Source organism: Amblyomma mixtum, chromosome 9 (genome assembly GCF_055824585.1).
Source record: "Amblyomma mixtum isolate Tamu chromosome 9, ASM5582458v1, whole genome shotgun sequence".
Taxonomy (NCBI): domain Eukaryota; kingdom Metazoa; phylum Arthropoda; class Arachnida; order Ixodida; family Ixodidae; genus Amblyomma; species Amblyomma mixtum.
Genome location: NC_143020.1, coordinates 59366093 through 59380778, shown reverse-complemented (window position 1 = coordinate 59380778; position 14686 = coordinate 59366093). Strand labels below are relative to the sequence as shown.

At 47.4% G+C, this 14686-nt stretch overlaps 1 protein-coding gene across 1 annotated transcript; it reads left to right on the top strand.

The window, feature by feature from the left end:
• Window positions 1-582: 582 nt before the first annotated feature.
• On the top strand, window positions 583-11218 carry LOC149329213 (uncharacterized). The gene is made up of 4 exons (XM_089559207.1): window positions 583-927; window positions 7517-7659; window positions 7864-8805; window positions 10849-11218. Exons 1-4 carry the CDS (start codon window positions 583-585, stop codon window positions 11216-11218), a joined length of 1800 nt encoding a protein of 599 aa, XP_089415333.1.
• The last annotated feature ends 3468 nt before the right edge of the window (window positions 11219-14686 follow it).

Below are 14686 nucleotides of genomic sequence, written 5' to 3'. Positions count from 1 at the left end.
CGTTCCCCGGATTCCCCGAATGGGCTGGGACCCATATCAATTCAAAATAATTTGGTGAGAATTTGGTTGCGTTAAGGATTCTAAGTGAGGCCGGATTCCCATGCGCATGCCTCAATGATGTCCACTGCTTCTTGGACTGTGTCTCCTTTGGTTACCCAAAGTGGGATGTCATCTGCATAGAACATGACAAAGCTAGCACGCCTCCGGGTTGAACTGCACTACACCCTCGCACGGCGCAGTGCCGAACGTTGTCTTCATCAACTTCGATCCGCTCCGTTCGGTGGCATGCACTGTCCGCTAGTCGCAGTCTTCTACCTAGCAGAGATCCATGCTTTGGCATTGATTCGAATGCATTCAACGTAAAAAATGGTGAAATGAGCCCCATGTTCAACTCTTCATGCAATTAACGGGAAGGCAGCACCCGAGCGAGCCCGAGCCATGCCGTGGGCATCTGCTGCAAAAAGGGGCGCTGGCCTCGCATAGTTGCACGTACTCCTCGAGGCCTGCTTCCAGAAGAAGAGGAAGATAGCAAGGAGGAAACCTCGGGCCATTATCTAGACGACAACAACAACAACTCGGGTCATGGCGGAAGACCTAAATTCGACCCTTGGCAGTGGTCGCCAGGCTTCTCGAATTTCATTCTTGCGCAGCAAGGACCTACGATCGGCAGGCATCTGCCTCGGCTGCACCTGTGGCGCCTCCTTGGTCGCGGCCGTCGGAGCTCTGGCCTGGCTTGCCGGTCACTGGGCTGCCAAGCGGGATAACGCAAGCCACACTGCGACTTCGTTCTGCTGTCCCGAAGAGGCAGCCAGGCTGTTCGCCGTCATCGACCGTAGACAAGAGCCCTGCACAGATTTCTTCGCGTACATCTGCAAGAACGCCATCGAGCAAGACTTCGTCCAGCAAGACGTCGTCAGCGACATGGCGGTGAGCATTCCTTTCACGATCAACATGGAGGCTTTGCAATTAGTAAACCCTCATGGGTTTCTCGACGGTGCACCAGTGAAAGACTGCAACGCAATAGGTGAAGAGATTGGCGTTTCAAACGCTAGACTGGTTGATGTTTTCTCTTTGTGTTGTCAATTTCTATCTGTACACTTTTGCAAGGACGTGGCACACCCCCAAAATTTTCCCATTCATTCTATGACTCCAGTGGCAATAAGTGGTACAGTTACATGCGTGGAGATTTTTTCGTTCCTCAGGCATTTATAAATGACACCTCTGAAGATTTATGTGCATTTCCATGTCTCTCAGAAAGTACCGAAAGCAAAGTTATTAGAAACCATCTCAGTGTTATTTTCTGGCACTTATTTTTTCAATGGCTTCGAATGCTCCCTAAAGCCACTTTCTGAACTATAAATGATAATAACAGTTTTCCACTACCACGGTACTAGCAAGAAACAGTCTTCTGGTTAGCCGTCAGGCAAGAGTGGTAAGAAAGAGAGAACTTAGTTCGCACCACAGAGCAAGAGTGCAGACTCCGTTATTAAGAGGGGCTCATTTTTGCTTCGTCGGGAAGACCTTGGTGGGGCCCCTGAAAGATCGCGCTCAGATTTCCGATGGCCCTGGTATTGCACTTCCACCGCTGCTCCGGCTGTAACGTGATGCGGACGCTTCCTCCGCGTTATTCTTCAAACACACGCATGCGCCGTGGCGGAAGCCACAGCTTCTTCGTAGCGCTGCACTGGCATCATAGCCTGCGTCCCCGCGTGTATCGTCTCATTGACCCTGCATCATACACCTAACCTGCCGCGTCGCGCATGCTTCTACGTGTGCGCTCCCCATGCAGACGTGCTTCGCGTCTGTTCTTTGTATTAAGGCGAAAGCCTTTGAGCGCTCATACTCGCGGCCATGACTGTGTCCGTCCGTCTGTTACATCTGAAGTGAAAGTCGTAACGAGTCATTACTAGGCAACAAGTAATGACTAAATACTCATTAACCTAGCTGTAATGACTAGTTAGTCATGACTGGTTAGTAATTAACTGGTTAATAACATATCATGAATAGTCATGGCTGGTTAGTCAGTAGTCATGACTAGTCTGTCATTAACCACTCATGTCTAGTTAGTCATGACTGCTTGAGACTGCTATTAAGAGTTTTTGCTATAGCCTGCAGCTCCTTAGGGGCAGCACTCTTCACAGCGCCCAGTGTGTTCAGTAGCCTCGCGACACAGCTGGAAGGTGCTTGCTTTTACCATCAGTGTGCACATTTCTCGTCTAACGCAAGAACACAATACAATATTGTCACAAACAGAACAGGAAGCAGAAGGGCTAGGCACAGGCCGCAGCAGAGAATTAGAGTCCCAGCTCCGAGAGCACGCGAGTCCATCAAATCTTCGTCCTTTCGGCGCCGCCTGGGGACACCTGGCGGCAATATTAAGGCGGAAGCCTTTAACGCCTCATCGTTGTAAGCAAGAGCTGTCGACAGAAATGCCACGCTTGTCAATTGGTCGAAACGGTCGTGACGTCACAGTGCATGAAATTCAAACGGCGCCAATTGTACTTTGGCTAGTAACTATGCCACGGTAACCATGCCACGGCTAGTAACCATGCCACGGACAGCTGGGAAATAATTAGACATGTCATCTTCTAAGACACCAGCTTGACCCAGAACAAACACGTCCCGTCAACAAAGTCAACTGTACAGACTCATACATAAATATGAGGGTACAACTGAAGACCTAATCAAAGAGCTACCAGACGTTATCTAAGTACGGATGATGGCACCACACAACCAGACTACCGGGGGACTCCGAATCCAAATTTAGACGCAGACATCACAGACGCAGAGGTCTGGTACGCAATTGGAAAACTGCGGGCAACATCTGCGGCAGGACCAGACAAAGTAACAAATAAGGCGCTCAGGAACTTAGACACAACGTCGATCGCAGCGGTTACAGACCTTATGAACAAATACTGGCATGCAGGCAACATACCACAAGAGTGGAAACACGCGAAAATCACTTTTATTCCTAAAGCGGGTAAGAAACTCAGCACTGAGAATCTACGCCCAATTTCATTAACATCATGCCTAGGCAAACTCATCGAGCATGTCATCCTCAACAGGCTCCAAAATTATGCAGAGGACATGAACCTCCTACCTGAAACAATGTTAGGATTCAGGGCCCAACTATCTGCCCAGGACATACTCTTGCAGCTTAACAAGGACATCATTGAAGCTGACGAGGGAACAGGAACGAAAGCAATATTGGGTTTAGACCTTATTAAAGCCACACATAAACGTCGATGTTAATGGACGATCTGTCAAAGAGGTACAAACCATGAGAATAATAGGGTTGCATTTACAAACAAAAGGAAAGAATACTGACACACTCACTAAGCTAAAGCGCACGGTAGAAGCGACGGCGCGATTAATCCGCCGCATAGCTAGTCGCAGACAAGGGGTAAGGGAAAGATATTTATGGCGACTAGTGCAGGCCTTTGCGCTAAGCAGGATGCTCTATGCCATCCCTTATCTCAAATTTGCGAAAGCTGAAAAGGACAAATTGGATAGCATGATACGGCAGGCCTACAAAGCTGCGTTAGGACTCCCACTAAATGCCTCAACCGAAAGGCTTATGAAGTTAGGAATACATAACACCTACAATGAACTGAAGGAAGCCCATTTAATGGCTCAAACAGCGAGATTAGCCAATTCCAGGACTGGCAGGAGTATTCTTACCAGGCTTGGAATTAACTTTCAACCTACGAATAAAGAGTCTAAAGTAGACTTACCCCGCGACTATAGGACCGCCCTACTAATCAAACCACTCCCCAAAAACCTCCACCCCTTACACCATGAGGGCAGAAGACAAGCACGAACCAAAGCCTTGCATAATAAATATGGATAGTGCGCTGGAACAGTGTATGTAGATGCGGCAAAATACAAACATACCAATGCCTTTGCAGTTGTGGCTGTGAACGAGAATAGTGACCACATCGTCTCGGCAACAATCAAAACGAAATCCTCTGAAACGGCAGAAGAGCCTGCTATAGCCCTCGCCCTAGCGCATACCCAAGAGAGCATCATCCTCAGCGATTCCAAAATTGGGGTCAATAATTTCGCAAAAGGGCGAATTACAACCACCTCTCTTAGAATCCTTAAGGCAACCAAATTATCACCAAATTATTCCGAACTGATATTGGTCCCAGCCCATTCGGGGAGTCTGGGGAACGAGGCAGCCCACACTAAAGCCTGAGGTTTCGTCGACCGGGTAGTGCATGAGTCTGGCTCCCTGAATTTCACGAAGGACTCCGTGATCAGATTTGATGATCTCACCAATCATTTTAAACTAGAGAGGAGAATTTTCCCACCTCCGGACAAAAGCCTGACTAAAGAACAAGAGGTTACGTGGCGTCGTCTACAGACGAGATCGATACGCACACCATCACTCCTCGCACCCATTTATCTAGATCTTTACAACCCAAACTGTAAACACTGTGGCCAGCGAGCCACCTACGATTACATCCTGTGTGACTGCAAAATAGAGCCACTTCCGGGTGATCTAGTTACGCCTCTTTCTCTCGAGCGGTGGGAGACCGTGATGGCTAGCTCTAACACCAGAACGCAAGTTTTGGCGGTGGATTGGGCTGACAAAGACGTCTAGGGCTGCGTACTCTCGACCACTTAACGCGGCCTCGTACCGAGCTCTTTCCGGCGAATGAAATGTTTTACAATCAATCAAAAAAAACTAGTAACCATGCAACCAATTAAAGGGATCGTATAGTGATGCGGGGGATGGTACACGCCCGCAGTCGTACACATATCCAAAACAGTGAACGGCCTTACTTTCCGAGCCCGTGACATAACACACGCGGAGGAGGTCGCCATTGCGTTGGCTGCATCTGATTCCAATTCAAAAACAATTATTTCCGACTCGCGGGGGGCATGTTGGAACGTCGAGCAGGGCTGGGTACCGTATCTAGCCTACCGCATTCTCCAAAACAGCGTCTACAGTCGTGACCGGTGTAGACCGGTCAGCGTCTACACCGGTGACCCCGCGCACCGGCGTATCGTTTGGGCTCCCGCTAACATGGGCCTTGAGGGAAATGAGGCAGCTGACGCCGCCGCCCGCGCGCTCTCTCACCGGACATTCCCCTCTGACCCTGACGATCAGGAACTCTAATTTATTCCAGCTTACACCTTCAAAGACATCGTTTTACTCTATCAATCTGGCCATGGCCTTTATCCCCGCCCGTGTAAAGGTCTCTCAAAGACGGAGGAGCGGCTTCTGCTCCGCCTGTATACTAATACTTTGCTGTGCCCGGCAGCTCTGAAACACTTCGACCCTTCTTTCTCGGGCAGCTGTCCGCACTGTGCGCAGAAGTCTTCGGATATCTACCACATGGTGTGGGCCAGCCCCTCCAACCCTGCTATCCCCCCTCACCCCAACCCAACCCGGGAGGACTGGGAGGCGACCCTTCTCGGCTGCTCTGAGCTGAAGGCCCAACGGGCCGTGGTCGCGCGAGCCCGGGCGGCGGCCGATGCCACTGGGGTGCCGAACTAGGCACCTCCACCTAGTATTTGTAAGGGCTGGCCCCCTCTAGGTCAGCTTATGCATAACCTCCTCTATTATACCTGTAGATAAATGTTTTCCACCACCACCATAGTGAATACGGTGTCTTCGTTCACTCCCATCTTCCTCGCTTCCCTTTACGGCGAGGTTCAGGTGTCCACCGAGATATGCGAGACAGATACATTTCCTTTCCTCAAAAACCAATTAACCGACGAGCAAGGCGTAGAGCCGAATGGGCGATGGCGTTCTATGGACTCCCTGGCAGAGTTGGAGGACGCTGTCGCGTTTGACTCTTAGAGGCGAAGCCTAACACCTTAACAACGCATCAGTGACACAAGCAGCAACACAGCGCTTGAGGCTTTCGCCTCACCGCACTTTAGGTCAACAAAGTGCCCCCCTGAATTTTTTCTTTGCTTATTTATCTCCTGTCGCAAACGACTTATGAGGCGGTTTCTGAACAGTTGGTCGGGAGTAGGCGCATTTTCTCATGGTGATCAGCGGGCAGACCCCGGCACACTAATGGTATGGTTACGCCCCCTTGTTAGAGAACTGCTCTCCGCTTATTTCAATGCGCCGAACCAAGTCTGCATTAGCACGCCCTCTTGCGTCACATGACCTCAGTAGAAGCATCACTACAGGCGCCCACTCTCCAATGAGTTGCGGCTACAATTCCAATTAGGCAGCGCATGAGAGGGGCGGGGAGCGGGGGAGGGGTCATCATCATCATCATCATACCCGGAATACCTCCTGTAAACAGGCAGTGAATAGCCCAGTCGAGACTGTGTCTCCCTGTCGGACACCTATCCTTATTGGAATTGTATTGCTAACTTTATGGAGAACTATGGTAGCTGTGCAATCGTTATAAATATCTACCAATATTTTCACATAACACTCTTCTACACCTTGGTTCCGCAATGCCTGCATGGCTGCTGAGGTTTCTACTGAGTCCAACGCTTTCTCCTAATCAATGAAAGTTAAATATAGGGGCTGGTTATGCTCTGCGCATTTTTCTATCACCTGATTGATAGCGTGAATATGGTCTCTGGTTGAGTATCCTTTATGAAAGCTTCCTGATCGCTTGGCTCATTGCAGTCTAAAGTTGTCCTGGCCCTATTAGCGATTACCTTAGAAAATACCTTGTAGACAACAGATAACAAGCTGATCGGGCTTTATTCTTTCAAGCCTTTGACGTCTCCTTTCTTGTGAATTAAGATAATGTTAGCGTTTTTCTAAGCTTTAGGTACACCAGAGGTCAAACGGCACTGCGCATACAGGGTGCCTAGTTTTTCCAGCACTATCTCTCCTCCATCCTTCAACAAATCTGCTGTTATCTGATCCTTACCAGCTGCTTTCCCCTTTGGCATTGCTCCTAAGGCTTTCTTTACTTCCTCCTTCGTTACTGGCGGGATGTCCCATTGCTGTGCTCTACTGCCTGTCTGTAACATTCTGTTTGCAATCCCTACTGTATAGATTTGTGCAAAACTCTTCGGCTACTTTAACTATCTTATCCATATTGCTCATGGCATTTCCCTCTTTGTCTCTTATCGCATGCATCTGGTTTTTACCTATGCCTAGTTTTCTCTTCAAAAACTCTCTTGTTTTCTAGTTTTCTCTTGCGGTACTACTCATAAAAATATCCAGGCACGATAGCTTCAGCATTGAACAGCCAAGTGTCGACGCGCAAATTGTGTCACTGCATGGATCAAAAATCTGAGAGCCCATTCCATTTTAGCGCACCGCTTCGCATAAAATAGACACCTAAGGTAGTTTTGCGGCGTTGCTGTTGACTTCGCTGAGCTTCCTTTAGTTAAATGAATAACAAAATGAAATACCGCTTTTCTTTTTCTTTCGGCGCAAAGACCAAATGAAATAGCGCTACTGTCTGTAACGTGAACCGACGCGGAATGTTCTACTGGCGCAATACACCTTTTTTTTTCCTTACTTAGAATATCAACGATTTAAAACTTCGCATTGCGCCTGCGGGATTTTCTTTCTTTCTAGTGGGATGTCACCACCAACATCATCAAGGGTACCCAGAACTACAGCACTGAAGCTGCGGAAGCGCTCCATGCGCTTTACACATCGTGCATCCAAGAGATATGGCAGTACGAGAGGCGCACCAGAGATACCGTGGCTAGCATTCTGTAAATCGTTAACGTCACCGGACGATTGAGCGGCGCGGACCTGCTTCGTTTGGTGCTTGTGGCGGTTCGCCAGTACCACCTGACGTTTATTTTCGATATAGCGACCGCAGCCATTGAAGCAAGAGCACAGCTCACGTTCATCAGAAGAAGATTCCGGACCGTCCACTATAAGGCATTTTGCGATGCGTTGTGCTATGCCGTCAGTCTCTCCATCCTTAATGGGCACTTCCACACTAACTACACCGCTGAGGACATCGCCAAGTTTGAGAATAAATTTCCTCCAGCCAGGTGGAGACACTCATCCATCTCTTTGGCAGAGATTAGCGACGCTTTCGGATATCAGGAAACGTCGCAGTTCAAAGAAATATTCCTCGAGTTCTTCATCGACCTTGAATATTTCAATACAGTTGCGGCGGTGTCCAAAGCTGACCTTCTCAAAGACATTCGTCTCCTAACTGACGCAAGGAACCAGCCGCTGTCAGCGTTCTACGTGGTGCTGCTTCTCGCTCTGGACGCAATGCGCTACATTCAACAGGACGTCCCTCTGAATTCGCCCACAATGCGAAGCGAAGGCGTCTGCTACAAACACGTCTACGAGTGCGCCCAGCTATGGCGCGTCACATACGTAGCGGCACTCTCGACTCCCGCTAAGGACCGCCAGCTCCGCAACATCTTCGAGGCCACACGAAAAGCGCTGTATAACTACGTCCACCTCCAGCGGATAGTGGCCGCCGGGAACGACACGCAACACTTCCAGGCCATCGTGAGCAACTTTTCGCTCATGCTTCCTGGTGAACTGATTTTCCAGAAGCCGGCCGTACCCCACATGTCCAAGCAACACTTCGCCCGGAACTTGTTCTCGGCGCTGAAGTTTGAGTTCGACTCTAACAAGGAAAAGGCGCGACAAGGAGTGCCCTGGTTTAGAGACGACGCCCAGACCAGAGTCATGGACCGCATGTTCTTTGTGAACGAGACCACCCTGTACGTGTCGTCGCTGGGCTACGGCTGGCTGAGTTCGGGCACCACTGACCCACTGCTCGCCGACGCTGCAGTGGTTGCGAGTCGCATGGCAGCCCTGCTGTGGATTGGCCTGGTTGAGAGGGGCGACTGGTCACCTGAAACGATAACGGCTCTCGAATCGTACAGGTAATGTGCATTACTCCGACGTGAATTTATGAAAATAAGCGCGGCACAAAAATCTCTTTCGCCAAGGATCTTGCGCATTTTTTTGCGATTTGTCCCAGATGCGAGATGAAGCTTGGGTGTTTTCTTGTATGGTGTACTCGTCAAAAAGATTACAGAGTACTTCGTTTACGAGGTGATTAATTAGGAACGGATGCATTTTCAGAAACCACTCGTGGATAGCTTTTTCTCGGTTGCAAAACTTGTCTAATTCAAGGAAAATTATTAGCGTTCAGGAGTTAGCAGCCAAGACTTTTAAGTAACCGCTAAGCATAGGCTCTTTCACTCAATCGCCGTGCAGAATAAGTGTGGGCCAAGATAAATTCTAGCAATTACATAAGGAACTCATTGTTTTATTTGTTCTTGTGTTCGCGTATCTTTATTTATGTTCTGTAGACCATAGTATATGGTGTAGTTACGTACAGTAGACCATGAATAACACAGATCTGGTGATTACCTCAGAAAACGGCAGTATGTACAGCCTGACATAAAGCTAAAGACGAGGCGTGTGCATAGAGCAAGCTGAAAAATTACAGGGTACACTCAAGCTCCACCTTACGGATATTACGATGTAGCGTTAGTGAGTTAATGCAGAGATATACGTCATTGCACATAGGACACTTTACATTCATGTGTCAATGGGAGTTATCTTACCACTCCTTGCGAAATGGTGCCGCAGTTAAACAATGCGCCTGTTCCCGGCGATGTCAGGTGCTGCCACCGCTGGGTCTCGTGCGACCGAAGTTTTTCCACCCGTGCAACGTATCGCGATCAAGCATTAATTTAACTGGAACCTCATCCTCACCTGACCTCATCCAATGACGCAAAGGAGGAGGTGCATAAGTTATTTAGTCTTTTACATCCCCCGCATTGTGCGAGACCTGGAGAGAACTGTTACGCCCTTAAACGTACTAGTGCACGGTCAAAAGCTATACAGAAATATAGATGTTGAAAAAAATCACGTGTCTTCCGCACGCACATACCACAAGATATAGCTCGCCTGTTTCTACGGTAGCTGTTCAGTGCTATGTCAGAAAAAAAAGTAAAATAGCCCAGCACAGCGCTCATTAAACCCGCTCGCGGGGTCCATCACTGTAGCGGTAATGCTTAAAGGCTGTCGACGAACCGTCTGTAGCATGGGGCGAAATAGCAGAAATCTATCGACGGCGAATTTTCTCGGAAGACGGCAGGACAGGACGCCCTTAGTGCTTGCTGCCATTGTATGGTACGATCCATTGTATCGAACGATGGCGCCTTGTACGCAGACGAGCCCATGCTGTGGACTCCGGGTTTGAGGAAATGACTTCACTTCGTATACTACGTCGTGCTTTTTCCGAGGCTCGTCTCAATTAGTCGTGCAATTAACGCCATTTCAATAGCACTTTTGGCACTTTTGGCTACCAAATTTGCGCCCTCCACTTGTTTAAACTTGCTGGTCCGCAAAATAGTCCAATTGTTATAAATTTTACCTAAAAGAGGGTACTCGGCATGATGAAACCTGTCCTTTCATTATCTTTAGACGTACTCTTTGAGTAGCTGCTCGTGAAATACGTCGACCAGAAATACCTCCCGTTGAAATCTTTAGTCGTTATGTTGTTACACTGATCATTACCAACCTAAAACCGAAACAAAGCTTTGTTGGTTTGCCCATGACAGTTTGTGCCTTCCAGCGCCTCTTCGAGAGGATATGTCTAAACAAACTTACATTAAAAACAAACACATAATTAGCCGGCAGTGCTCCTGATGCTATCTTTGCACATAATGCGGGGCGCGAAATTTTTTCGGCTCAGTGAAGAATCATCCAGAGTGCAATACAGTAATTGGAAAAATGTTTGGGGGTTTCAGGTGTGAACGCTTTAGTGATAGCTGAAACAATCTTCAGTAATGCCTCGTCAGCTACTCATGAATGTACAAAACATATATCAGAGTGATATACAAAAATCATCAAAAGAGGCCCACAGATTTTTTTTTTTTCTGTTATCACGGCTGACAAATCTTCCATTGCAGGGAATGCGTGCTGGCTACACCGTCCGCCCAAGATCTTCAATTCATGCACGAAGTAGTAGCGCTCAAGGAAGGGCTGCAAATCGCCGCCATTGTCGGGGCAGCAGGCACCGCCCCCGATGAAGCCGTCCGACCTGCGAGAGCTGCGTGGTACACAGTTCAGGCTGCCTGGAGCCTCTTCCGAATGTCCAGGGCACAATTCTTCTACGCGCGCTTTGCCTACTACCGTTGCAGCAGCGCTTACGCTAGGCCTTTAGTGAATGAACTTATCAGGGGCAACGCTGACTTCGCCAAAGCTTTCCAATGCATGCACAGCCCGGACAAGGCTGAACAAGGTGATGACTGCGTGGAGATTAATGCGCCGAATAGATAACGTAGACTGATGCGTATAGGACATTTTGAAGTGATCACGCGTGTGTTTATAGTTTGAAATTGTGTTCAGTGATCGCGTTCTAGCCTTTATATGTTTTCTTTGGAAAGGATTTGTGAGTTTGTTGACGTGTGCAAACTTTGGACATCAGATATCTAGACCAGAGGAGCATTTAGTTTTTCTTTCCATTTTATGTCGGCTCCTACCTCTTGTTTACTTTCTCGCATCCACTAGTCATTTGTGATGTTTGTTTTTATGGATGTTAATTCAGAGTATGAGATATCTCTCGTAACACTCTTCCGGGCCACATTAGATACGTGTCATCTTTCCCGCTATATTGTAAATATTATAAAGTCTACGCTGTAGAGAGTTAAGTTATTATGATGCTACAGATATGCAAGTTAAACTTTCTGCCTCTGGAACATCGCGACTTCTGCTGGACTTACTGATGCTCCTAGAACGCAGGTTGGAGTTTAAATTTTCTTCTCCGCTGAAAAAATTCAGATAGATCCTTCCGAAAATGGCTGCCTGGGTCCATAGTTTGTGCGTAGCCCATCATTTAGCACGCAGCCTTTTTTCTGGTCCCGTGTTAGATAATAAATACACAATCTCAAAAAAACAATCACGGAGGGCAATAAAGAGTACTAAAGTGTTTTGAATTCGATAATAATTTGTTGTTTATTTTTATCTCTAATAAAATATTTCTCTTCATTTCAAATGACTCCCCTACCCATTCACTTGCAGTCGTAATGCAACCCATAATTTTGGTTTTAATTCTCCAACCAGCAGCGCGATTTTGTGCTCTAAGGGTTGCGTGCTTGTCCCAGAAGCTGAATGTCCTGGGATCAATTTCCTCCATTTTCGAGAGTTACTATCAGCAACTATTGAAATACGAACAAGAACACTGAGGTGGCAACAAAGAAACACCAGCATACTAGCTCCTGGACTAGACATAAGAGCGTGTTTCAGCAATACTTCTGAAAAGGAATCTTCGCGCGATCGAGCTGAAAATGACTTGAGCTTGTATTCAGCTTCGCCTTGCGAAGAGTTTCGTATTTTGCTGCCAGTGTAGTTCCTGTCTCATTTTTTGCTGATAGCCCCGCCGCGATGGCTCAGTAGTTACGGCACTCGGCTGCTGACCCGAAAGACGCGGGTTCGATCCCGGCCGCGGCCGCTGAATTTCGATGAAGGCAAAATTCTAGAGGCCCGTGTGCTGTGCGATGTCAGTGCACGTTAAAGAACCCAGGTGGTTGAAATTTCCGGAGCCCTTCACTGTGGTGTCCCTCATAGCCTGAGTTGGTTTGGGACGTTAAACCCCAATGAACAAACAAACATTTCTTGCTGATAATACCATTTTCGGTTCTCTTCAGCAACAGCGTGCCAGCTCTAACCAGCAGAGATCGTAGTTGTACCCTACGTGCAGAACTGGTGTGTTTTGTAGATACAGCCGTTTTCTTACGCCCCTCCTCACACATCGCTGTGTTTGCACGCATTTGTTCAGAGCTTTCATCCACGTGGAATGCTTTACGTTGTCCTTTATCTTACCCTGTTCCTTCCGTGTACACAAGTCGCATGCATGCTATTATGCCTGGCCGTTGTTTTGCGCGGCGAGGGAAAATAGTGGTTCATATAGCACCGTTAAAGCTGACAGCTATATGCACTCCGACTAATGAGCTTTTCTACTTGTTCGTTTTGTGTCGCTCAAGTGTTGTCGTTGCAGAGATACGGTTGAAAGTTGGAAATCGAGTAATAAAAGAATTAAGTTTTCCGCTCACGGAAGATTTTGTGTTCGGCGATGTTCATGTATCAATTATGTATTCGTGGAATTAGCGTGTCTAGTTTAAACAGACAGAAGGTTGGGCACCCTAGCAAGCATTAACGAAGTGTTAACCAACTCTCTAGCACTTACATGGAGCCACGCGAGCAATTATCGGCAACGAGACGAGGCGCTTCTTTCGCTCATTGTCAGTATCCCGCTAGTATATCTGTTATGTTCTAGCATCTACACAGTGTAGTAGAATGCAAATATCGTCCCTCCGTAACTGCAACATAACATGCATTGGTTAGCATGCAGTAAATATACATACTTTCAAAGACGTGTCCACTAAACACCTATATCAGTTCTATAGTTCTGGATAGTGTCCGTTGCACGAATTCTGGTAAGCTGCGGCCCCCGGATACATACAGCACTCTGTATGGGCTATATCTCAGTTGAAAATGTAACCAGTTGTAGATAGTGTTGGCCATTGTAAACAATGAATAAAATATTCTAATTTCATGCTTTCTGTCGTTGTGAATGCTGCTCAAAGTAGCTCTTTGTCCAGATTTAAGGAAGAGCGTGAAAAAATAGGCAGAAAAAATGACGTCAGTTCTTAGCAAACCAGTAGAAGGTTGCCCAAGGGTTTGTTAAGTTTGGCGTAAAGAAGACGGCGTCTTGTTCATTATGCTCCTCCTGATTCTTCTGACTTCAGGCTTTTCAGGATATCTGGGCCGAAAGTACATGTGCAAGGCACACAGTCACATTGATGCGCGAATTAACAATGAAAGTTATTACGCCGGAGTCTATAAGGCATACAGTAACGCTTAAGTAGAAAAACAAATGCTCGAACAAATAGCCTATACTAGATTTCGCGTAATCGGCTCCCACTTATTTTCACACTTAAATGTTGAAATAGGTGTTTCTTTACAGTCACGTGCTTTGCCGCCAATGTTGTGCGCCATTTTTGGCCATACGGTTTTTCTGTCTCTTGAAAACCGAAAAGATGCAAGAACGTCTACGAAGCAAACTAACCAAGATTCCAATTTTAATGCGCTCGTGTTTTCTTCATTACGTAGATTACCACGAGTAGGACGTATTCAGTCGTGGAAGTGCTCCATAAATGATAGTTAGCTGAAATGTTCCTTTTTTTTTTTGAAGCAGTGCGAAAAGCTTTTGTTCTCTCATGGCTTATAAATTCCGAAACCTCAACAGTTAAGACGTAGATATATTGATGCTAAGTTCACCGAGGACACAACGTCATCAGGCTGGTCCTCTGAAGCATGCGAAGAGAAAAACGAAGTCCGGACTAGTGGGGAAAGGCTGCTCACTGATCGGCGCCAGGCGCTTGCGAGCGCCAGTCTTCTTGTGTGCCACTGCGACATGCAGGCGAAGCCACTGCCGAATAATGATGATGAAGATGGTGTCCTCAGGCTTAATGGTACAATAGCTACCGGCACCCAGCTCGAGCCGACTTTTCTTTGTCTCCGGAGCATGCAGCTAATTTCTGGCACACTCTGTGATGCGGTAATCTGCAGAGCAGACTGAATAAACCGCTTGGGCATTACTAAACTCCAGTATGTAACGCGCAATGCCTCAGAAATCATGGATATTTCGCAAGGGTCTGATAGTCAAGTTTTGAGCCCAGCCGGTATACACGTGCGGAAGAGCGGAACTATTCGCGAATTCGCCATGCCGAGGTAGAATTCTAGAGA